The 26603-nt window shown below is 36.2% G+C and overlaps 1 protein-coding gene across 4 annotated transcripts in view; it reads left to right on the top strand.

The window, feature by feature from the left end:
• The window catches only part of SMC2 (structural maintenance of chromosomes 2), a 58652-nt gene that overhangs the window by 15912 nt on the left and 16137 nt on the right, over window positions 1-26603 (top strand). For all 4 annotated transcript variants that reach the window (XM_059411166.1, XM_059411164.1, XM_059411163.1 and 1 more), the window contains 8 exons: window positions 6123-6240; window positions 7143-7281; window positions 7645-7764; window positions 9438-9642; window positions 18329-18464; window positions 21065-21189; window positions 24852-25045; window positions 26041-26184. In XM_059411166.1, the coding sequence (XP_059267149.1) occupies window positions 6123-6240; window positions 7143-7281; window positions 7645-7764; window positions 9438-9642; window positions 18329-18464; window positions 21065-21189; window positions 24852-25045; window positions 26041-26184 (1181 nt within the window). The remainder of the gene's footprint in view (window positions 1-6122; window positions 6241-7142; window positions 7282-7644; window positions 7765-9437; window positions 9643-18328; window positions 18465-21064; window positions 21190-24851; window positions 25046-26040; window positions 26185-26603) is intronic.

The following is a 26603-nucleotide window of genomic DNA, read 5'->3' as shown; positions in this document are numbered from 1 at the left end:
GCAATAAACATAGGGGTGTGTATTTTTTGAAATTAGTGTTCTCATTTTTTTTTTGGTAAATACCCAGTATTGGAATTACTGGATTATGTGGTAATCATATTTTTAATTTTTTGAGGAAACTCCATACTGTTCTCTCCATGGTGGCTACCCCAGTTTGCCTTCGCACCAACAGTGCACAGGGTTCCTTTTTCTCCATACCCTTGCCAACACTTGTTGTCTCTTGTGTTTTTGATTATAGCTCTTCTGACAGGTATGAAGTAATATCTCACTGTGGTCTGGATTTGCATTTCCCTAGTGATTAGTGATGTTGAGCATCTTTTCATGTGTCTCTTGGCCATCTCTATGTTTTTGCAGAAATGTCTGTTCACGTCCTATGCCCATTTTTAATTGGATTATTTGTTTCTTTTTAGTGTTCAGTTGTACAGGTTCTTTGTGTATTTTGGATACTAACCCTTAACGAATATGTCATTTGCAAGTATCTTTTCCCATTTTGTCTTAATTTTGTTGGTTGTTTCCTTTGCTGTGCAGAAGCTTTTTATTTTGACATAGTCCCAATAGTTTGTTTCTGCTTTTGCTTCCCATGCCTTAGATCTATCTAGAAAAATGTTGGTATTGCTGATGTCAGAGAATTTATTGCCTGTGTATTCTTCTAGGATTTTTATGGTTTCAAGTTTCATGTTTAGGTCCTTAATTCCTTTTGAGTTTATTTTTGTGTATGGTATAAGAAAGTGTCCAGTTTCATTCCTTTGCATGGAGCTGTCCAGTTTCCCAACACCAATTGTTGAAGAGATTTTTTCCTATTGTATATTCTTTCTGCTTGGTGAAAGATTCATTGACCGTATAATCATAGGTCTGTTTTGGGGTGCTCTGTTCCATTGACCTATGTGTCTACTTCTGTGCCTATATCATACTGTTTTGGTTACTGCAACTTTATAATGTATCTTGAAATGTAGGATCATGATACCTCCAGCTTTGTTCCTTTTCAAGATTGCTTTGGCTCTTCAGGGTCTTTTGTGGTTCCATGCAAATTTTGGGATTGTTATAGTTCTGTGAAAAATTGTACTGGTATTTTGATAGAGATTGCATTAAATCTATAGATTGCTTTAGGTAGTATGGAGAGTTTAACACTACTTGTTCTTCCAGTCCATGAACTGGGAGTATCTTCCATTGTTGTCTAAGATTTTATTCATCAGTGTTTTATAGTTTTCAGAGTACAAGTTTCTTACCCCCTTGGTTAAGTTTATTTCTAGGTATTTTATTATTTTTCTGCAATTTTAAGTAGGAGTAGTTTCTTAATTTTTCTTTCTGCTGTTTCATCATTGGTGTATAGACCTTTCTGCTGTTTGAGTATTGGTGTATAGAAGGCAACAGATTTCTGTATGTTTATTTTGTATCCTGCACCTACACTGAATTCATTTATCACTTCTAGCAGTTTTTTGGTGCATCTTTTGACTTTTCTATATATGTCATGTCATCTGGAAATTGTGAAAGTTTTACTTCCTCATTACCAATCTGGATGCCTTTTATTTCTTTTTGTTGGCTGATTGCTGTGGCTAGAACTTTAGTATCATGTTGGACACAGCTACAGCTGATGAGAGTGAACATCCTTGTCTTGTTCCTGATCATAGGGGAAAAGCTCTGTTTTTCTCCAGTGAGTATGTTAGCTGTGGGTTATTCATATAGGGCCTTTATTAAGTTAAGTTATATATCCTCTAAACCTAGCTTGTTGAGGGCTTTTATCATGAAAGGTGTACTTTATCAAATGCTTTTTTTCTGTCTATTGAAATGATTGTGTGGTTTTTATCCCTTACTTTGTTAATGTGATATATCACGTTGACTGATTTGTGAATATTTAACCACCTTTGTTTTGCAACCCACGAGTAAGTCACACTTGATTGTGGTGAATGATTTCTTTTAATGTATTGTTGAATTTGGTTTGCTAATATTCTGTTGAGGATTTTTGCATTTATATTCATCAAAGATTCTGCCTGTAGTCTTTTTTTAGAGTCTTTATCTGTTTTGTTTTGTTTTTGTCTTTTAATCAGTATAGTGCTGGGTTCATAGAATAAATTTGGAAGTTCTTCCTTTTCTGTGTTTTTGGAATAGTTAGAGAAGAATAGGTATTAACTGTTTAATGTTTAGTAGAATTTGGCTGTGAAACCATCTGGTCTTGGACTTTGGCTTTTTTGACTTTATATATTATTGATTCAGTTTCATTTCTGGTAGTCAGTTTGTTAAACTGAAACAGGAAGAAATATATTTTTGTTAGGTTATATGTTTCTAGGAATTTCTCCATTCTAGGTTGTGCACTTTGTTGGTATATATTTCTTCATAATACTGTCTTACAGTTGTTTGTATTTCTGTGGTGTTGGTTGTTATTTCTTCTCATTTCTGATTTCATTTATTTGAGTCCTCTTTATTTTCTTATTGAGTCTGGCTAAAGGTTTACCAATTTTGTTGATCTTTTTGAAAAACCAACTCCTAGTTTCTTTTATATTTGTTGTGTTCTTTTAGTTTCTGTTTCATTTGTTTCTACTCTATATTATTTCTTTCTGCTTTTGTTTTGTTTTGTTTTTGTTTTTCTAGCTCCTTTAGGTATAATGTTAGGATGTTTGAGTTATTTCATGCTTTTTGAAGTGGGCCTGTATGGCTATAAACTTCCCTCTTAGAACAGCTTACTGCACCATTGTGTTTTCATTTTCCCTTTTGTTTTTTTCTTTGTTGACCCATTCATTCTTCAGTAGCAATTTTTTTTTTTTAAGATTTTATTTATTTGATAGAGACACAGCAAGAGAGGGAACACAACTAGGAGGACTAGGAGAGGGAAAGCAGGCTTCCTGCTGAGCAGGGAGCCTGATGTGGGGCTCGATCCCAGGACCCTCAGGACCATGACCTGAGCTAAAGGCAGATGCTTAATGACTGAGCCACCCAGGTGCCCCAGTAGCATTTTTCTTAACACTAACATATAATGTATTATTTGTTTCAGGGGTATAGGTCTGTGAATTATCAGTCTTATAAAATTCACAGCATTCACCATAGCATATACCCTCCCCAATGTCCATCTTTCATCTGTTTATGCTCTTTACAGACTTTTTTCTTGTGGCTGATTTCAAGTTTCTGAATATTGTGGTTAGAAAAGACATATGGTATGAATTTGTTGAGACTTCTTTTGTGGCCCAATATGTGAACTATTGTTAAAATGTTCCATGTGCCCTTGAAAAGAATGATGGCCTTGCTGGATAGAATACTCTTGCCTATAGGTTTTTTTTTTCTTTCAGCACTTGAATATAGCATGCCATACAGGTTTTTGGTGTTATTTTTTCCCCCTCCCTTCTGGCTTGCAAGGTTTGCACTGAAAAGTCAACTGATATTGTAACTGTTTTCCCTTGATTGCTTTTAAAATTCTCTTTATCCGTACTTTTTGCTGTTTTAATTACTATGTGTTTTGGTTTGGACCCCCTTATTTGCTTTTGTTGGGGCTCTCTTTCCCTTCTGGATTGAGATTTGTTTCCTTCCCTAGAATCAGGATGTTTTCAGCTATTCTAATTTTCTGCCCCCTTTTCTTTTTCTTCTTCTGGAATCTCTATAATGGGAAAGTTAATACTATTGCTGAGTTCCCTAAGTCTTTTCTCATTTTTTGTTATTTTTTCTATCACCTGTTCAGCTCGATTGCCTTCCTTCTGTTACTGTCCTCCAGGTTGGGGATCTGTTCTTCTACTTCTAGTCTACTGTTTGTTCCATTTTATGTATTTTTTGTTTCAGTCATTGAGATCTTCATCTCTGATTGGTTCTTTATGTTTTCTGTCTCTTTGTTAAGGGTCTTACTGAAGTTGACTTTTTTCCAAGTCCAGTGAGTATCTTTATGATCGTTACTTCTAAATTTTTTATCAGGCCTGGTACTGCTCTCTGTTTCATTTAGCTCTCTTGCTATGGTTTTTCCTCTTTCCTTTGGGATATCCCTGTGTCTCCTCATTTTGTCTCTTTGTGTCTGTTTCTGTGTGTTAAAGAACATTAGCTGCATCTCCTGCTCTTCAAAGTCATGATCTTCTTGAAGAAGAGATCCTGTAGTGCCCTGCAGTACAGTGTCCCCTGTTCACCAGAGCCTGATGCTTTTGTGATATCTCCTATGTGATGCATGTCCCCTACTATTGTGGCTAAGCTGCTTTTGCCTTCAGTCTAGTCATCTGGAATGTCTCTCTTTGCTGGTCAAGGACAGGGTTTGGACCCTGTATTGTTAGTGGGCCAGTCTGGGGCTGCCTTGGGCTTGAGTTGAATCAGACCAGGTATTTGCCAGAGCTGTGGTAGCACAGAACTATTGTTTTCCCCTGAGAAACTCCTTGGTGGGTGAGGCTTACAGTCAGAACAGAGATCTGACCCCAGCCTCCTGCTGAGGCCACAATGGGACTGGTGTATATAGTTATCTTCCCCTCTCTGCAATGTAGGGAGTTTATTTTAGAGTGGTGCTGGTCCCTGTAGGGGCTGCTTGTACCATGCCTGGCTGGTGGTACTGCTTTGGATGGGCTCTGACTCAGAGTGTATTGGAGGGGGCAGGTCCACAGGAGAAAGTAGAGTGGGGCAGCAGTTTTATCAAGGTTTGTACAGGTCCGTTGTGGGAAGGGACATGTCTGCAGAACTTGGGTGAGATACACTGTTAGCAGGCTAGGTGGAGAGCTGTGCTGGATCCTGCAACTGTCTGTGTGTCTAGGATGGGGACAGAGGATGGAAATAGTCCTGCCAGCTGTTTAGTTCCCAGAGAAGGCTCCCAAGGATCCCTGCCCCTCCAGCACATGCTCTGAAATTGGTAAACAAATCTCCCACCAGAATACTACAGGCAGTTTTTCAAACTGCTGCTTTTATGCTGTGTCTCTGTGGGGCTGTTTGTCATGCTATCTCTTTAAGGATTGGGAGTCTGTCTGCTCTCACCCTCTTGGCTCTCTTAGAGCTGAACCTGCTGAGTTTTAAAGTTCCAGGTTTTAGGCCCTGCAGATCATGAGAATGTGCAAAATTATACCCCGCTGGTTTTCTTTTCTTTTTTTCTTTTTTTTGCCCCTCTGGTTTTCTAAGGCAATAATTTTTTGGTTTGTTTTTTAAGATATTATTTATTTATTTGAGAGCAAGAGCATGTGCAAGAGAGAGCACAAAAAGGCAGAGGGAGGAGCAAACTCTCCACCAAGCTGCTAGCTCACTGTGGGGCTCAGTCCCAGGACCCTGGGATCCTGACCTGAGCCAAAAGGAGACACTTAACCGATTGCTCCTCAATGGGGATTTGTCTTCCCCTTGCGGTTTCCTGTGTTTGGAGTGCTTGGTGTGACTACAGCTCATTTCTCTCTCCTATCTGTGTCCTTGGTGGCCCTCCCCCCCCATTCACAATCCCACAGGTCTGCTTGCTCGTGACTATATCTCTGTCCTTCCTATCCTCATTGATGTGGTCTCTTCTCTACATTTAGCTGTGGAGAGTGTTCTGCCAATCTTTGGGCCATTTTCAGGGTTACTTACACTGATGTAGGTGTAATCTAGTTGAATCCATGGGACATGGTGAGGTTAAGATTCTCCTCCTTTCCCATGTCCCAGCTCTTTGAATGTTTGAAAACTCACTATTTTTTTTTTTTTTTTTTTTTTTTAAAGATTTTATTTATTCATTTGACAGAGAGAAATCACAAGTAGATGGAGAGGCAGGCAGAGAGAGAGAGAGAGCGAAGCAGGCTCCCTGTCGAGCAGAGAGCCCGATGCGGGACTCGATCCCAGGACCCTGAGATCATGACCTGAGCCGAAGGCAGCGGCTTAACCCACTGAGCCACCCAGGCGCCCCGAAAACTCACTATTGACAGTTTCCTGCTTCGGTCACCAAAGTGCCACTTGAAAACTCCCAAAATGTCCTTTGTATATTTATTTCCACATTCATCATTACTCAGTTTATATATTGTTTTTGGAATGGAAATGTGTTATTTGTTGGTTTTAGTGTCTACTTGATCTTTCATGTTAAGTTTGCTTTTTATTTAATGCCAGAAATTTTGTGTTTTGCTTCTAGGAATGCTTTTTAGAGGTTACTGATAGCTTCTTTAAAACTACAATATTTGCACTTTTAAAACTCTGTTTCAATTTACCTGTGATTTACTATCCAGAAAACAAGGAGGAAGGACTTCTGGAAAAGCGCAGGCAGCTATCTCGTGATATCAGTAGACTGAAAGAAACATATGAAGCTCTCTTAGCCAGATTTCCTAATATTCAATTTGCCTACAGGTAAGAGATTTAAACCTTCATTTTAACTTGGTAATAGCCAAGATAACATTCTTATTTAAACTGGAAGACAGTCTGAAAATTTCATTAACATCAAGATTTCTGTATGAAAAGTATTATAAGCTACTTTTCCTTAATTGGTATTTTTTCCCCCAAACACTTACTGAAATGTTAACTAGGATACATTTTCATTTAAGCAGGAAGACAATCTGAAAATTTTGTTAACATTAAGATTTTTGTATGAAAAATATTGTCAGCTGCTTTTCCTTAATTGGTAGTTTTTTTCTTAAATGTTTATTGAAATGTTTCAAGTGTTGGCAGGGGGAATTCTTAAGACCAAAATGAGGGAAATTGAATCTCAGTCCAAAGTTTCTTTAAATAGCTACATTAACATTTTACAGTTTTCAGATTTACATTTTCTTTTTTTCATGGAATACTTAGAGTAATATATGTATTAAAGATTATAGCCTCGGGTACCTGGGTGGCTCAGTTGGTTGAGGGTCTGACTCTTGGTTTCAGCTCAGGTCATGATCTTGGGCTTCTGAGATTGAGCCCTGTGTGGGGCTCTGCACTCAGCAGCGAGTCTCCTTCCCCTCTGCTTCTCTCTCTCCCTGATTCTGACCCTGTTACCCTGTTTGTGTTCCCTTTCCTTCTCTCTGAAATAAATCTTTTTTAAAAAATTACATCAGTTATTTTTGTTTCACTGAAAATAATATATACTGAAAGATCTTTTGATTGACTTAAAACAATAGTTGGGTAGTCATCTGAACATTAAATTTTTGTTTTTCTTAAAAGTGTATATGTTTCTCTTTTAATGCGTTGTTAGGAAGAGCTCTGGACTAGTAAAATACAACTTTTTCTGTTTTATTTTTTCAGATTAATTTTTGTCAACTGTTCTATTTTAGGGATCCAGAGAAGAACTGGAATAGAAATTGCGTGAAAGGACTTGTAGCTTCTCTGATTAGTGTGAAAGATACTTCTACAACCACAGCTTTAGAATTGGTGGCCGGGGAACGGCTCTACAATGTTGTAGTGGACACAGAGGTAAATTAATTCTAATTAAAGTTTATAATTCCTCCTTAGCTGGAAAAACCATGAACTGCTAGGATTGAGTACTTTCTTGATGTTTTAAGCTATTCCTAAAGTTGCTTATCTTTACAGGTATAGCTCTTCAGTTAATGACTTTTTATTATATTATTGATTATATCATATTTGATTAACTGTATTCCCAAAGAAGTCTCGTGCTAACTCAGGAATCCAGAACATATATTATCAAGTTTTAGACTTTCCATTGTTCAGGATACTAGGCACTAAACAGTTGAGGATTCCTAAAGTTGTACTCTTTACCTCTGATTGTTTTTTGTCATTAATATTTTATTTACTTATTTCAAATGCACAATTTTTTAGGTTACTGGAAAAAAGTTACTAGAAAAGGGGGAATTGAAACGTCGATACACTATAATTCCACTCAATAAAATTTCAGCCAGATGTATTGCTCCAGAAACTCTGAGGGTCGCTCAGAATCTCGTAAGTTGTCTTTATATGATTTATCTACAACTTACTTTTTTTTGTTTTGCTTTGTTTTAGTTAGAGGACATTAACTTGGACATAATCATATGTAGAACTACAAAATTTTGTTACACATTTAAGCTACAAAAAAAATGTTGGCTTTTATGAAAACAGATGGAAGGAGAATAGAAATGGTGCAAAACTAAAACTACCTTTGGTATTTCAAAGTCACAGTGTTAAAATGTCTTTAAACCTTCAGTCAGGTCATATGATTATCATATGCAAGTAGGAAATTTCCAATCTCTGAATTACTAGAATTACAGAGCTTATAAATACCAGATTTCTTTAGTTTTTTTTTCTTTTTTTTTTCATGCTAGCCACTGTTAAACTGCCCATAGTGACAACTGTTATGGGAGTTCTGTATCAGTCTTAAAGAGATGCTTCTCTATTAGAGTTTCTGTAGGTTGCCTCTGAACATGAAAAGCAGGGGACCCGGATACCCATTCAGCTGCTGAGGTGGATCTAAAGTGATATAGTTATTAGTAAAAAAATAAAAAATAAAAACAAACCCCAAAGGAATACAAGGCAGTACATTAAATAGGCAATTATAGTTGTGTAACATTGGGTAATAGCATGATGCCAGCCCTAATGTTCAGCAGTATTACCAGTTTGTTATTGAGCAGGCATTCCAAGTGCATCAGTTGAAAGGACAGTTCTGTGAAACCTAGAAATGCATGTATAATTAAACTACAAAGTGGATACTCAGTGTTCTTGCTGATATTGAGAAGTCTTTAATGAATTATTTCGAAATGCGGTTGTATTGACCTGTATACTCTCAGCAGAAGGAAAATGAGTGTGGAGTAATTGAAAGGTGGTGTTTCTGGTTAGTGCTTTGCTTACTTTGAAAAATCACCATTGGGTCTGGAAGGTTTTGGAAATTACTTCAGCTTTTAGACAAGTCCCAGTGTAAGAAGTAAATTGTGGTTTCAAGTAGCAGCAAAAATACTTCTACCCAGGTCCCTTAGCCAAATCTTTTTAATGGCTGCTGCTGTGTCAGAGGGCAATGCTGAACATTTGTTATACAGAGCTGCTTTCATTTTGATTTATCTTGCTGCTACTAAGCTCCTTAAATTATGTTTAGTTGTTTTAAAAAGATGAGCAGAAGTACACATCAACAAAGGTTGAGAAGAGGCAGTTGGATCAAAATAAAACACTGAGGGATTTAAAATTTTTTTTGCCCTTAAAATTGTTAGTTGTGTTTTTCTGTAACTGACAGGTGGCTGCCATAGCATGTTTAATTTGAGTGAAAAAGTATTCACTACAGAGTAAATAAATTAATACTTGAAATAAAACATTTTATATAATAGTGTTGATCTAGCAATTGCTATATTTTAACTAAGAGAATGTGTCCAAATAGTCATTTTGGATTTAGAAACTTGGTAGTGGCTCTTGCTTGATAGACACTGTCATAATGCCTAGTGCTCTAAACATTTTACTTAGCCATAGAAGTTTCAATGTTTTAACTTGAATTTTTTCCTAAAACTCTTGAGTTTTCCATAGTATTTTAGAAAGTTCAGAAGGAGCTGTAGTGCTAGGTGAGAGGTACTTAAATTTCTAGTTCTGTTTTGTAAAATAATATTTGAAAGGAAAGGGGTAGTATGTACTATGACATATCTGTTGTTTTCCCACAGGTTGGTCCTAACAATGTTCATGTGGCTCTTTCCCTGGTTGAATACAAGCCAGAACTTCAGAAAGCAATGGAATTTGTCTTTGGAACAACGTTTGTTTGTAATAATATGGATAATGCAAAAAAAGTGGCCTTTGATAAAAGGATAATGACTAGAACTGTAACTCTTGGGGGTGAAATATTTGATCCTCATGGTACATTGAGTGGAGGTAGGTTGCTTTTTTATTTATTTACAAAGAATAAAAATTGGTAATGTTTAATTCATTATATGTCAGGTGCTATACATATTTGCTTTTTTTTTTTCCTCGTTCCTTCCTTACAACTCTTCCATAAAGGTAGTTTTATTACTTTTCCCGTTCTTTTAGGGAATGAAATTGAAATTATAAGAAATTTAGTAATTCATTTAATAGCAAATAGTGTTAGAACTAGTATTTTAACTCAGAGTTGGACTTCAGAGCTAATGTTGAACTGCTACTAAATATTCTTTCTACTGTATGTTTATTGAGAACTTAGGATATGCCAGGAACCATACCATTAGTTTATTGAATGGTTCAGTAGTTCTAGGAGATAGGTAAGATTGTAAAAAGGAGAATCAGAAAACACTTCTTAAGCATATCAGTTTACTGGTGATATAAATATCTCTAGTAAACTGATATGCTTAAGAACTGTTTTCTGGAAAGATTTATGGAGTTGACTTTTTATTTATTTTTAGGGTTGGTTGTGGGTTTTTTGGGCTTTACATTTGGGCTTAAATGATGAAAAAAGGTAATAAATAACTAGAAAGATAAACAAGATACGAGACAAACAGCAACGAAAGGAAAAGCCTAGAAGATAAGATTAATACTCTAATGTACTGCATGTATTAAAAGTAAAAGGGAACTGGAACTTTCTTGTACCATACACTAAAATAAATCTACATGGTTGAAAGACCTAAATGTGAGACAGGACTCCATCAAAATCCTAGAGGAAAACACAGGCAGCAACCTCTTTGACCTTAGCCACAGCAACAACTTCCAAAACACATTTCCAAAGGCAAGGGAAACAAGCAAAAATGAACTATTGGGACTTCATCAAGATAAAAAGCCTTTACACAGCAAAGGAAACAGTCAACAAAACTAAAAGGCAACGTACAGAATGGGAGAAGATATTTGCAAATGTCTTATCAGATAAAGGGCTAGTATCCAAAAACCTATAAAGAATTTATTAAACTCAACACTGAAAAAAACCCAAAAAATCCAGTCAAGAAGCAGGCAGAAGTAATGAACAGACATTTCTCCAAAGACGACATAAAAATGGACAAGAGACAAATGAAAGAAAAAATTCTCTACATCACTTGGATCAGGGCAATAAAATCAAAACTAAATGATATACCACCTCACACTGGTCAGAATGGCTATGCTTAACAACTCAGGAAATAACAGATGTTGGCAAGGATGTGGGAAAAGGGAAACTGTCTTATACTATTGGGAATGCAAACTGGTGCAGCTACTCTGGAAAAGAGTATGGAGGTTCCTCAAAAATTTAAAAATAGAGCTATCCTGCGAACCAGCAATTGCACTACTGGGTTATTTACCTCAAAGATACAAACAGAGTGATCTGAAGGAGCACATGCACCCCAACGTTTATAGCTGCAATGTCCACAATAGCCAAACTATGGAAAGACCCCAGATGTCCATCGACAGATGAATGGATAAAGATGCGATATATGTGTATGTACGTGCACGTGCACACACACATGCGACTATTACTCAGCTACCAAAAAGAATGAAATCTTGCCATTTGCGATGACATAGAACTAGAAATTATTATGTAGAGCAAAATAAGCCAGAGAAAGATGAAAATTATAATTTCACTCGTGGAATTTAAGAAACCAATGAACATAAGGGAAGGGAAGGAAAAATAAGGGAACTAGAGGAAGGCAAACCATAAGAGACTTAACCCTAGGAAGAAATGGGGTTTGCTGGAGGGAAAGTGGGGTTGTTGGGATAACTGGGTGATGGGCATTAAGGAGGCACTTGATGGAATGAGCACTGGGTGTTATATGCAACTGGTGAATTACTATAGATTCTACCTCTGAAACTAATAATACAGTATATGTAAGTTAAACTGAATTTAAATAAATAATAAAACAAAAAAGTAAAAAGAATCATGTAATATTGATTGTATTTTTCTTTTTTATTTAATTTTATTTATAGTAAATTTTAATTCCAGTATAGTTAAAATACAATGATATATTAATTTCAGATGTACAATTTTTTGATTCAACAATTTCATGCAATACCTGGTGCTCATCCTGACAACTACTCTCCTTAATCCCTGTAATGCATTTCACCGGTCGCCTTACCAACCCTCTATCTGGTAACATCAGTTTGTTCGCTATAGTTTAGAGCCTTTCTCAGCTTATCTCTCTCTCTCTCCTTTGTTTCTTAAATTCCACATATGAGCGAAAGCATATGGTATTTCTCTTACTGACTTATGTCACTTAGCTTTATATTTCCTAGTTCTCTCCATGTCTTTGCAAATGGCAAGATTTCCTTCTTTCTTATAGCTGAATAATATTCCATTGTGTGTGTATGTGTGTATATGTATGCACACATACATACACCAGCTCTTCTTTAGCCATTCTTCAGTTAATGGAGAAGTGGGCTGGTTCCATAATTTGGATATTGTAAATAATGCTGCAGTAGACATAAGGGTGCCTGTATCCCTTTGAATTAGTGTTTTTGTATTTTTTGTGTAAATATCCAATGGTGTAATTGATAGATCATAGGGTGGTTCCATTTCTAACCTTTTGAGGAACCTCCATACTGTTTTCCACAGGGGTTGCACTGGTCTGCATTCCCACCAACAGTGCAAAAAGATTCCTGTTTCTTTACATCCTCTGCCACACTTGTCTCTTACGTTTTTCATTTTAGTCATTCTGACAGATATGAGGTGATACCTCGTAGTTTTGATTTGCCTTTCCTTGTGGAGTATGTTGCGCATCTTTTCGTTTGTCTATTGGTCATCTGTATTTCTTATTTGGAAAATGTCTCTTCATGTCTTCTGCTCATTTTTAATTGGATTTTTTGGGTTTGGGATGTTGAGTTTTATTAGTTTTTTATATATTTTGGATACTAATCCTTTATCAGATATGTCAGGTGCAAATATCTTCTCCCATTCTGTAGGCTTTTAGTGTTGTTCATTGTTTATTTGCTGTGTGGAAGCTTTTTATTTTCATTTAGTCCCAAATGTTTATTTTTGCTTCTATTTCCCTTGCCTTGAGAGATGTGTCTAGAAAAATGTTGCTATGACCTGTATCAGTGACATTACTATCTGTACTGTCTTCCAGGAATTTTATGGTTTAAGGTCTTAGAGTTCCGTCTTTATAACCTTTACTCTTAGAACTGCTTTTGCTCTATACTAAAAGTTTTGGACTCTTGTGTTTTCATTTTCATTTGCTTCTATGTATCTTTGGATTTCTTTGATTTTTTTTCTGGCTGACCCATTCATTATTTAGTAGCATGTTTTTAATCCTCCATTTATTTGTCCTCTTTGTGGATTTTTTTTCTTGTGCTTGATTTCTAGTTTCATAGTGTTGTGGTCCAAAAAGATGCATGGTAAAACTTCAGTCTTTTTGAATTTGTTGAGACTTCTTTTGTGGCGTAATATGTAATCTGTTCTAGAGAATTTTCCCTGTGTACCTGAATAGAATGTGTATTCTGCTACTTTGGATGAAATGTTCTGAATATATTTGTTAAATCCATTTGTTCCGGTGTATCTTTCAAAGCCACTGTTTCCTTGTAGATTTTCTGACCAATCTTTCCTCTGATGTAAGTGGGTATTAAAGTCCCCTACTATTATTGTATGACTGTTGATTAGTTCATTTATGCTATTAACTGTTTAATATATTTGGGTACTCCCATGTTGAGTGTGTAAATATTTACAGTTGTTCAGTCCTTTTGTTGGATAGTCCCCTTTATTATTATATAGTGTCTTTGTCTCTTACTATAGTCTTTGTTCTAAAATCTGTTTTGTCTGATATATATTGTCTATTCCAGCTTTCTTTTGACATCCATTTGTATGATAAATGTTTCTTCATCCTCTCACTTTCAACTTCAGGTGACTTTAGGTCTGAAATGTCTCTCATAGGCGGCATACAGATGGGTCTTTATTTTATTTTTTTTCTTTTTAATGCATTCTGTCACCCTATTTCTTTTGATTGGGGTGTTTAGTCCACTGGCATTCAGAATAATTATTGATAGGTATGTGTTTATTGCCATTTTACTTGTTTCTGAAGTTTTTCTCGTCCTTGCTCCTCTTTCTTTCATGTATGCTGGTTTTCTGTAATGATACTATTTGCATTCCTTTTTCTTCCTTTTATTTCTTTTAGTGGTTTTAAATTTTTGGCTATCTTTAGGTTTGCGTATAATATCTTTTGCATGTAGCAGTCTATATTAGGAAACAATTTGCTTAAGTTTGAGCCCAGTTTTACTGTTCTCCTCCCCACATTTAGGTATTTGGATATTTTACATCCTTGTGTTTTGGGAGTTCTTTTTTTTTTTTTTTTTAAAGAAATATTTTTATTACTTCTGTGTTCCCCACTTTCTTGCTGTCACTTTGGTCTTTCCTTGCTAGTCAGTCTCTTGCAGGTCTGGTGTAGTGGCCATGAACTGCTTTAATTTTTGTTTTTCTGTTTCTTTCTCCTTTTATTCTGAATGATAGCCTCGCTGGGTAGAATATTCTTGGCAGCATCTTTTTCTCATTCACTTTCAGTATTTCATGCCACTCCCTTCTGGCCTTCAAAGATTTTGCTGAAAAATCTGCTGATAGCCTTATGTGGTTTCCCTGATAGGTTACTGTCTTCTTTTGTCTTGATCCTTTTAAAATTTAGACATTTTAATTACAATATGTCTTCATGTGGATCTGCTTTTGTGGATTTTTTGGGGGGGTTCTTCGTCTCCTGGGTCTGGTTATCTGTTTCGTTCCCCAGATTAGGAAAGTTTTTAGGTATTATTTCTTCAAACTTTCTATTCCCTTTTCTCTCTCTTATTCTTCTGGGACCCCTACAATATGAATGTTACTATACTTGATGGAAGTCATTGAGTTCCCTAAATCTATTTTCTTTTTGCATAGTTCTTTTTTCTCTTTTAAGGTTGATTATTTTCTGTCTCTCTTCTGGGTCATTAATTTGCTTTTCTGCTTCTTCCAGCCTATTGTCTGTTGCATCACGGGTGTTTGTAAATTCATTTATTGCACTTTTCATCTCTGATTGGTTCTTTTTCTTTATTTCTGTGTTAAGGGTCTCATTGATGTCTTCCACTTTTTTTTTTCAAGTGCAGTACATTTATAATCATTACTTTAAATTCTCTTTCAGGGCACCTGGGTGGCTCAGCTGGTTAAACATCTGTCTACAGCTCAGGTCATGATCCCAGGATCCTGGGATCAAGCCCTGCATTGGGCTCAGTGGGGAGTCTGCTTCTCCCTATGCCCCTCCCCTCTATTTGTGTACTCACGTGCTTGCTCTTTTTCTCAAAAATAAATAAAATCTTTAAAATTAAATAAATTCTCTTTCACTCATGTTACTTGCATTTATTTTGCTTGGATCTGTGGCTATGGCCTAGTTTGTTCTTTAGGACAGATTTCTCTGTCTTCTCATTTTGTTGATGTTTGTTCCTGTTTCTCTGTGTTAGGAAAGTTCTCTCCTATTCTTGATGGTAATGGCTCGAAGGAGAGGAAGTCCCTATAGTGCCCAGCAGTATAGTGTCCCCTATTTTCCAGGACCCAGTGTTTCTGGGAGTGTCTGCATTGTGTCCTGGCCTCTTTATCCTTCAAGTCTGTTGTCTGCAGAGGTTCTCTTTGCCTATTTTGGGCAGTATTTAGTCCCTGGCCTGAATGTGGAGCATTTTTAACTAGGTGTGCTCTGGTCTTTTTGTGAAATGAGACCTGTTGCCAGTAGAACTGAGGCCCTGTAAATTCCCATGTCGGGAGACACGGTGTTGCCAGAGCTTTGGACCGTTCTTCTGGGGCTGGGAACCTTCTATTCTGGGCCTGAGGCAAGAATGATTGGGAAGGTGGAATCCACCTGAGCATGGGAGTTGGAGTTTTGGTGTAAGAATGTTAGGTAGCAAGTGTCTGCTCAGTTGGTTCCCACAAGTGTCCCTGTGTTTATACTGAGAGGTGGGAGAGGGAAATGATGCCTGCTCATTCCTTTGTTCTAGGAGGGGGTCTATCTGTGAATGCTGTATTTCTGGGACATGCTTCTAGATGAGGTCATAACCTCCCCACCATGTCCCTTGGTGCTCCTCAGAAAGCTATTACCATGCTGTTTGTTGGTGGGCTGTTTTCCACACTCTGTCCAAAAAACAATACCCTTGGGGTTCTCCCAGAGCCAAGCATGCTGACCTTTAAAACTGTAGGTTTAAAGCTCTGCTGGTTGCCATAACTCATGAAATTTGGATCCTCTCACTTGTGAAGCCAGTTGTTATGGGGATTTGTCTTCCCTGTGTGGCCTCCCCTCTGTGCTAGTCCAGTTCTGACCACAGCTCCTTACTCCACCACGGCTGCTGTTTCTCTCCCAAATCACACCTCCATACTTCCTACCTTCTTTGGTGTGGTCTCTTTTCTCCCAGTCTTCAGGTCAATTTCTGGGGTATTTTGGATGATTTCATATTTATCTAGTTGTATTCATTGTATGAGGTCAGCCTGGGATCCTTCTATTCTGCTTCCATCTTCCATTCCAGTCTTGGAGGTAGGTTTTATATCATTGTTTTCTCAAAACTTTGGTAAATAGGATGGGACTTTTTTTTTTTTTTTATTAAAAATTGAAATTGTGGGTTCAGAATGACTTGATCCAGAGTTTTATTTCTAATTTAAGAATTGGGTTTTCTTTTGAATACCTACCGTGTCACAGCTATTTAATTAAATATGGAGAAATTAGGGGTGCCTGGCTGGCTCAGTTGGTTAAGTGACTGCTTTCGGCTCAGGTCCTGGTCCTGGCGTCCCAGAATCAGTCCTGCATTGGGTTCCCAGCTATGCAGGGAGTCTGCTTCTCCCTCTGACCTTCTCCCCTCTCATACTCTCTCTCACTCTCTCAAATAAATAAGTAAAATCTTTTAAAATAAATACGGAGAAATTCTAAAATGTCTCAGCCCTCAAGGAGCTCATACTGTAATAAATCAGTCCTGTTGTCCTGTTGCTTTTTAAAAATTTTTCTCAAGTCTCTAAGTCTAGGTTTTTTTGTTTTTTCTTTTTTTTCCCCTCTTGCATTTTGTCGTATTAGGATATTCTAGCTGCTGGAAATTTTTTTTTAATTCAATACATTTTTACCCTTGTTCAGGAAATGTTAAGTTCTAATTTGGGTATATGCCACTACATCTGTGAAAAGTAAATAAAATTAAATATGTCCTTGAGAATAAGATAATGATCATTTTATTCTTATTCTTACATTTACCACATTGAGTTTCCAGATCTATGTTGAGTGATTAAGTAACTAACCCTAAATAGTACTTCCTATGTAACAGGCAACATTGTGAGACTGTGCCATCCAGTACAGTAACCATATGCGGCTCTTACACTTAATTATGATAATTAAAGTTAAATGAAAATAATTTCCTTGATTGTCCTAGTCACATTTCAAGGAATCTGTGACCACAGATAGTTAATGGGTAACTGGGCAATGCAGATACACAACATTTCTATTACTTTATGAAGACGTATTCTCAGAGCTTTAAATAATGAACTCCTTTCATTCTTATAGCAGCTACGTGGTAGGTATATTACTATCATCTGCAGTATACAGTTGTGGAAACTAATGACAGAGTGGTTAAATAACTTGTCGGTAACTGGCAAAGCCCAGGATTTGAATTCAGGTTATCTGTTTTCACTGTTTATGCTTTTAACCAAATCAAGAGACTGTATAATGCCTATGACTTAATTTCTTTATAGGCCAAGGAAACAATAGCTGTGAAATGAATTCCAGTATATACAATAAAGGATTAGTATCTATAATTGGAGGATAAAGAGAGATAATGTATTTTTAAATATGTAAAATATAAGAAACATTTTAGATTTCATCGATTTGGATGTTCTTGAAGTTCCTACTTTAGGGATGGCAAAAATATCCCTGTATTGTATTACCAAAGTACTCATATAGCATTGCTAATTGACCTTTGCATTCTCCCATCAAACCTAGAGTTTTCTTGCCAACATAACTCAACCTATTATTGTCAGACAATTATAGTTGCTTGTAAAGTGAAACCAATTTCCTCTGCTTCCTCTGCTATATCAAAGTTTAGACCAGGTTAGAATGTGGTAAAAAAAAAAATACCCCTCAAATCTCAGTCACTTATAATGAGTACCATAATTATGCTACTTTACCTGTAGGTCATTTATTTCTTTGTTCATTGTTATTCTCTTTTTGGAACCCAGGCTGAGGGAAAAATAGTCCCTACTTTGAACGTGCTTTTCTCAGGGGAGAGGGAAAACAAATGGTGAATTATGTGCTGTCTTTTAAAGCTTACTTTTAAAAGAGGCACATTTTCCATTTCATTGGTCAGAGCAAACCACATGGCTTTGCCAATATTAGAGAGGAAAATGGCCCTGAGAGAAATGGGCCCAGTAGGAAGGGGCAGTGATTATTTTGAATAAACAATCTATCACATCTGCTTACAAGTATTTTCTTATCAAGTATGTATGTCCTAAGAGTCTAATGATAAAATCCTGTATCAGCTCTGCTTAGAAGTATCTTCCTATCAATTATGTATGCCCTGAGATTCTAATGATAAAATGAGTTCTGTATCTTTACTATAAAAGGTTGGCTATTGAATCTTTTCAAGTATAATTCTTAGAAAGTTTTTGTCTACTAAATATGCAGTAACTTAATGTCTAAGGCCTGTTACAATTTATTTCTATCAGGTGCTCGATCCCAGGCAGCTTCTATTTTAACCAAGTTTCAAGAACTCAAAGATGTTCAAGATGAACTGAGAATGAAGGAGAATAAGCTACAGACTCTAGATGAGGAATTAGCAGGTCTTAAAAATACAGCTGAAAAGTAAGACTTTTGTCAGATTAAGTTATATTTCTGTGTTTTTTTGGTCAAAGACTCCCATGGTAGAAAATGAAAGAATTTTACCTAAAGAAATACAACTTCTGCCTTTTTTCATAATATCCTTGCTTTTCTTTGAATAAATTATGAGTTGATAACTTGATATCAGTTTTTTACTTTTTCTGATAAAAAATAATGTCTTTTTTTAAGGAAATAGGGAAAGCTAATTAAACAAAAGGAAGAAAAAAACCCAGCCAAATATTTTTCTTTCCCTGTTGAGATATACTGTTAACATTTTACTGGGATTGGTGGGAAAATCCATAGATACTCTGGAGTCTGATACCAGAGGATACTGGAGTCCTTGGTTTAAATTATGAACAGTATAGCATCATTTCGGATACCAACATTAAATTTAGCAGCTTGTGGCTGTCCTGTAGATAATAAAGATCACTGGGTTGCCTACTGAGGAAGTAAATAAGTTCATGTCAGAAAGACACTGTTAAAATTATTTTCTTACAGTGTTTCTTCTGTATGGGTGTGGATATGGGTATACATGTGTGCTTCTCAACATTACTTCCGTTTGTGTATGATATGGGTAGATACATATTTTTATTTTTTTGCAGTTGGGATCATGCTATTTAATGTAACTTTTTTTTGGTCAGTTAATGTTTTTTACTACTGAGTGAGTGCCTCCTGTTTGCCAAGTACTGTTCTAGGAGTGGGAATGTAGCAGTAAACGAAACAGAAAAATCTCTTCCTTCTTGTTTTCATATATATAGCTGGCAAAACAATAAAAAGCGTTAAATTGGTAAAACATTAGTTAATGCTAACTCCAAAGAGAGGAAAAATGCCACAAACTTTAAAAGTACATTATTTGAGTGTTTCTAAGTTTTTCTGGTCTCTCTGAAGATGACAAATGGGAGCAGTTAAAACCAAAGATTTTATTCAGAATTCACAATACTGAATAAAAGTCAAAGTATATATGCTAACAAACTAGAAATATATATATATATATACACACATACACACACACATACATTTTAAGCATTCATCTTCTGAATTACCAAAGCTTGGAATAGTGCCAAAACTTTTTTGGACTACTATACATATGGAAGAGATGGTCATAATCATTCTAAGATAGAAATTTTATCAAAAGCCTACTTTCAAACATATACATGTAAAGTCTGCTTTTACCTTCATTAACATAAATTACCAAGCAGTGAATGAACTTCTCTGTGGAAAAAGATGGGAAGAAGATTGCTGAGATCTGTGGAGGCTTTGGCAAGGTGGGGAGTTTGTATTTGGCTTGGGACTGTTAAATGATCCAATACTGGTGGATAAAGTTATTTTGCAGAATTGTCTTTTGGACTGATTGTGGCATTAAGGTCAAGGAAAGGAAATAGATTCTTAAAAATAATGAGAGTGGGAGGCGCCTGGGTGCCTGAGTCAGTTAAGCATGTGACTTGATTTCAGCTCAGGTCTTGATCTGAAGATTGTGAGTTCAAGCCCTACATTAGGCTCCATGCTCTAAAATATGAAAGTGGAGAGGTCTTAAAGCCATTCTTTCATGGACCATATTAGGAAAATAGCTTCTAACTTCTTTCAAATTTCTGCACTCCACATTTTTAAAATGAATTGAGAAATGGCTTGAAAATTGTGGCTTTAATTGCTGTCAAGCATTCTCAGGCAAGAACACTCTAGGGAGTATTTATGTTTTATAAGTTGCTTCCTTCCTTTTTCCTCAGACCTCATGAATTTCTAGTGCCAAACTTCTTTGTGAATTTATTACAGCTTGAAATTTCACTGCAGCTGAATTAGCTAAATACCTTCCAAACAAAGAATTTTCAGCAGCTAGAAATGGGCTAGAATTTTAGGATTTGCAAGAAGAGCGCACTGTAATGTTTAAGTTAAGTACTGCACCTTTTCGAACTATCGGTCTCATTACAAAATTTAGGGGAACTATGTGTAATATTTGAAAATGAGAATTGATAACCAGATTTTGAAATTTTGTATGGTGGTTACATTTTAATGTGTTTTTTTGGTGGGGAGTTATGGTGGAGTTTTTCTTGGTAAGGATCAGTAGGAGAGACCATTTTTAAGGTAACCCATTTATTCCAAGGTTATTTTTAGTATTTTCTAAAATTAAGAGTATTTCTGTATATAGTTATTATCAGTATTGGTCATTCAGAGTGCTTTACCTTCAGTGACCAAATCAGACTTGAATTTCATGCCTCAAAAACATGAGTCATCAAAGCTATTCTTGTAACCAGTGGCATCTTACATTGTTTATATTGTGAGCTTATTTTAGGTAGGAGTCTGTCGTTTATTTTTTTATTTTTATTTTTATTTTTTTAAAGATTTTATTTATTTATTTGACAGACAGATTACAAGTAGGCAGAGAGGCAGACAGGGGGCGTGGAGCAGGCTCCTCACTGAGCAGAGAGCCCGATGCAGGGCTCGATCCCAGGACCCTGAGATCATGACCTGAGCTGAAGGCAAAGGCTTAACTCTCTGAGCCACCCAGGCGCCCCAGGAGCCTGTAGTTTAAATGCATATCTCAAATATCAGAAAAGTGATAATTTATTGTAAATTTCTCTGTTTCTAAGGTATCGCCAACTAAAACAGCAGTGGGAGCTGAAAACTGAGGAGGCAGATTTATTACAAACCAAGCTCCAGCAAAGCTCGTATCATCAGCAACAAGAAGAATTAGATGCTCTTAAAAAAATCATTGGTAAGATAAAAACATTCTTTGCTTAACCTTACTTTAGATAGTTTAGATCTCCTCTTTATTATATATTTATTTGAATTAATCACTCTAAATATTTTTATTATTAGATATTATTATTATATTGCCAAATTCTGCCCATTTGCAGCAGTATACATTTCTACCAGTGGCATTGAAAGTTCTCATTTCTCTAAATCCTTTCTTTTCTCAAAAGACTAAAATATCTCCAATCTGATTGTTCTGAAGAGATAGTTCATTAGTATTTTAACTTGCAGATCCTTGATTTGCTGGTAAAGCTTGGGATCTATGTATGTTCCTTGGACCTTGGACATTTTGGTTTCTACTTCTCTGAATTTTCTCTTTCTTTTCCCCATTCTTCTTTGAGTTGTTTATGGTTTGTTTGTATTATGCTTGTACTTAAGAGTTCTGATTTCTTGTAGATTATCTGCATTACGAAAATCTTTTGGTTTATGTGCTTGTCTTTTAACTTTATTTATAGTATTTTTGTTAAATGGAAATTTTAAATGTTTGACGTAATTCACTTTATAGCCGTCTCTACCTCTAATTTTAAGAACTTGTGTTATACTTAATTAGAACTTAATTGTATATGGTAGTTTTAGTTTTTCTCATTCTTTAGGTCAATATTCCCACTAATCGATTTCTTCCCTTTTTATAAAAGTAAAAATTAGCTCATCCTCCCCCCCCAGCCTCTACCAACCTTTCATGTGTTCTCTGTATGTATAGGCTTTTAAAAAATTGGTTAAGATTCCATATATAAGTGATATTGTATTTCTCTTTTTTTCACTTAGCATAATGCCTTCAAGGTCCATCCATATTGTTGCAAATGGCAAGGTTTTCTTTTTTATGGCTGAGTAATATTCCATTGTATATTACACGCATACATTATCTTGATCTGTTCATCCATGGGTGGATGCTTCAGTTGTTTCCATATCTTGGCTGTTACAAATAATGCTGCAGTGACCACCAGGGTCCATATATATATATTTTTTTGAGTTAGTGTTTTGTTTTCTTCAAATACCCAGAAGTGGAACTTTTATTTAGATCATACCTATTTTTTAATTATTTGAGGAACCTCCATACTATTTTCTGTTGTTGCCGCGCCAGTTTGCATTCCCACTAGCAGTGTGTGTGTTCCTTTTTCTCCATGTCCTCTCCAACGCTTGTTATTTCTTGTGTTTGTTTTTTTTTAAGATTTTATTTATTTATTTGACAGAGAAAGAGAGATCACAAGTAGGCAGAGAGGCAGGCAGAGAGGGGGAGCAGAGCAGAGAGCCCGATGTGGGGCTTGCTTGCAGGACCCTGAGATCATGACCTGAGCTGAAGGCAGAGGCTTAATCCACTGAGCCACCCAGGCAGCCCTATTTCTTGTTTTTTGATAATAGCCCTTCTAATAGGTGTGAGATGGTATCTCATTATAGTTAGGATTTTTATTTCCCTGATGCTTAGTGATGTTAGTATCTTTTTTTTTTTAGATTTTTTTTTTTTTTTTTTAATTTATCAGAGAGAGAGAGAGGGAGAGAGAGCGAGCACAAGCTGACAGAATGGCAGGCAGAGGCAGAGGGAGAAGCAGGCTCCCTGCCGAGCAAGGAGCCCGATGTGGGACTCAATCCCAGAACGCTGGTATCATGACCTGAGCCGAAGGCAGCTGCTTAACCAACTGAGCCACCTAGGCGTCCCCTGTTAGTATCTTTTCATGCAACTACTGACTGTGTCTTCTGTAGAAAAGTGTGTATTCAGATACTGTACCCATTTTTTAATCAGACTGTTTGACTTTTGAGGTATATGGGATTTGGGATATTAACCCCTTATCGATAAATGATGTGCACATATTTTCTCTCATTCATTAGGTTGCCTTTTATTGATGGGTTTTTTTACTCTTGCTTTTTAGTTTGATATTGTCCACTTATCTTTGCTTCTGTTGTTTGCTTTCAGCATGAAATCCAAAGAAAATCACTGCTAAGACTAATGCCAGGGAGCTTATCACTTACATTTTCTTCTAGGAGTTTTATGGTTTCAGGTCTTACATTCAAGTCTTTAACTATTTTGAGTGAAGTTTTATGTGTAGTATAAGGAAGTGGTCCAGTTTCATTCTTTTGCATGTGGCTGTCCAGTTTTCCTAGCATCATTTATTGAAGAAAGTGCCCCTTCTTCATTGTGTATTCTTGGCTCCTTTGTCATAAATTAATTGACCATACATACATGCATGGGTTTATTCCTGGGCTCTGTTTTGTTCATTGACTGATGAGTCTGTTTTTAATGCTAATTCCATACTGTTTTGATTACTATAGCTTTGTATTATAGTTTAAATCAGGAAGTATGTTGTCTCCACCCTTGTTTTTTCTCAAGATAGCTTTGGCTACTCAGAATCTTTTATGACTCCATACAGATTTTAGGATTGTTTGAAAAAATGCCATTAAAATTTTGATAGGGATTTCAACAAATCTGCGGATTGCGTTGGGTAATAACGGACATTTTAACAGTATCCGCCCAATCCATGAGTACAGCATATCTTTCCGTTTATTTGTGTCTTCTTCAATTTATTTTATCAGTGAGTTAACAGTTTTCTGTATGCGTCTTTCTACCTCCTAGGTTAAATTTTTTCCTAGGTACTTTTTTCTTTTTGATGGAATTATAAGTAGGATTGTTCTCTTAATTTCTCTGACAGTTCATTATTAGTACATAAAACAGTTTTTTGTACGTTGATTTTTGTCCCTACAACTTTTTTGAATATGTCTATTCTGACAGTTTTTTATTGGAGTCTGGGATTTTCTGTATATAGTATGTCACTGCAAATAGAGATAGTTTAACTCCTTTCTAATAATGGATGCTTTTGTTTGTTTCTTTCACCTTATTGCTCTGAGTAAGTCTTCTAGTACTATGTTGATGAAAAATGGCAAGAGTCCTTCTTGTCTTGTTTCTGATCTTAGAAGAAAAACTTTCAGCTTCTCAGTATTCAGTACAGTGTTAGCTGTGGGCTTGTCTTGATGGCCTTTTTTATGTTGAGATATATTTCATTTATAACCACTTTGTTGAATTTTGTCATAAGTGGATGTTGAAATTGGTCTAATGCTTTTTCTGCATCTGTTGAAAACATGCTCTTTATCCTTCATTTGGTTAATATGGTGTACCACATTGACTGCAAATGTTAAACCAGCCTTGCATCCTTGGATATATCCCAATTGATCATGGTGTATCATCCTTTTAATGTATCATTTAATTCAGTTTGCTAATATTTGCTGAAGGTTTTTGTGTCTGGGTTCATCACGGTTTATTAGGCTGTAATTCCCCACCTCAGTGTTCTTGTCTGGTTTTGATATCAGGGTAATAGTGGTCTTATGAGTTTCAAAGTGTGCCCTCCTCTTTTTTTTTTTTTTTCAAAGACTTTAAGGGTAGGTATTAAATCTTTGAATGTTTGGTAGAATTCACCAGTAAAGCCATCTGATCCTGGATCAGGTAGGATCTGTATTTCAACATGACATTTCTAGAATAAGGTTGGAACAGTTAATTTTTTTAAATTTTAACCTCCAGTTTTTCAGGCCATTTCTCCTATTAAAAGGTGAATTTTTAAGGCTTGTATAAACCATTATGTATAACTTCTAATAGTTGAAGGACCTCATTCAGCCACATTTGCCTACTTTATGATGCAGAGGAAAGTGAGGAGACCTTAAAAAACACCAAAGAAATCCAGAAAAAAGCAGAAGAAAAATATGAAGTATTGGAGAATAAAATGAAAAATGCAGAGGCTGAAAGAGAGCGAGAACTGAAGGATGCTCAGGAAAAACTGGATTTTGCCAAAATGAAAGCAGATGCTTCTAGTAAGAAAATGAAAGAAAAACAACAGGTAATAACCTTTCTTGAAGTGGAACCAATCTTTTATTGTCAATATAGACATGAAGGTGGTAGAATTTCTTTGCTGGCCTTACTCATCAGTATTCACCACAACATCTAAAAGCACACTGTGCTGCTTTGGGAAATAAATTATTCATCTTCTAAGTCAAAAGACATTTTGCTGGAAGCCTTGTAATGTAGGGTACTAATTGTAAGGATGGGTTGTATTGTCTTGCTAATTTTAGAGAAAGAGCAAAATTGCCTTTTTGTAAATGCTTCACTTAAGAGTGGATCAAAAGCTTGTATCCTGTAGTAGAGCTAAGTCATGTTGGCTTGAGTGGTGACCTTTCTAATTTGGTGATCATCTCTGAATGGATACTGTGAAAGATGGATACAATACAAAGCATGTTACTTTTACAAAGTACCATTCAGTTGTAGATGGGGGTGATAACTGCTTTTATCTTTTGGATAGTGCCAAAGCTGGAACTTGAACCTAGCTTTTTCTATCTCGGAAGGCTGTGCTCTGAATCACTTTTCTAGACACTTTTATTTAAATCTACTTTTCCTCCTATTCTGTCACTAAATACTGCACAGAGTATCTTCTAACAAACTAAAGGGTATAATGGAAAAGAAGAAAATTGAGAAACTTTTTTTTTTTCCGACATCGAGTAATTATATTTTAAAGAAGGCTTTTCCTCTGCTAATTTATCTCTTATGTAGAATTCTGTATTTCTCTCTGTAGGACTAAAAGGATAAAGGAAATAGTTTATGCTAAGTTCTTTGAACCTGTAAAAACTACATACATTTGTCTTTTTGTTTTTTTTAATGTAGGAAAATAAATTCCCTTTCTCCTTCCTTCTTCAGGGGAAACCATTTACATGTATTTTGATAGTTGAATAAGTAAGCTGTGGGTCTTACCTGCATGAGAATCTTACTGATTTTATTGACATGTATATATTCATTTTTCAGTAATAGCCTGTTGAATGTGTAGGTAATGGTTTCTTACAGGAAGTTGAAGCTATCACTCTGGAGCTGGAAGAGCTCAAGAGAGAGCATGCATCCTATAAGCAACAACTTGAAGCTGTAAATGAAGCTATCAAATCCTATGAAGTACAGATTGAAGTAATGGCAGCTGAGGTGGCTAAAAACAAGGTACAGTTTACTTACCGTATTGGAGAAATAGCAAGACAAAAACTATGTGGTAATTCAAATAAGCAAAGTGTAAATAAAAAAATGACTACCGTAGGAGTTTGGAATGGTGTGGGATTGATCACTAAAGAGTAGGGAGAATGCTAAGTGATCAGAGAAACAGCGGATATGGGGAATAGCCATTACCACCCAAAGGGCTGAGCAAGTGCATCCATGGAAGGAACATATTTGGCAAAGAGCCTCATTGTATTTGTAGGGCTGAAAACCAGATCTAGTTAGAGAAGACAAAACTGAGAAGACAAAACTGTGGCCCCCTGGTGGTGAAGTTTACTGATGCGGTGAAGCCATCCATAGGGAAATGCCACATGGGATGTCAGGAGAAGTTGGCCGTGTGAACACGCTGCAGAGCCCTGCTCCCCTTT

This window comes from Mustela nigripes, chromosome 9 (assembly GCF_022355385.1).
Source record: "Mustela nigripes isolate SB6536 chromosome 9, MUSNIG.SB6536, whole genome shotgun sequence".
In the NCBI taxonomy this organism is placed as follows: Eukaryota; Metazoa; Chordata; class Mammalia; order Carnivora; family Mustelidae; genus Mustela; species Mustela nigripes.
This window is presented reverse-complemented; position numbering and strand designations above follow the sequence as displayed.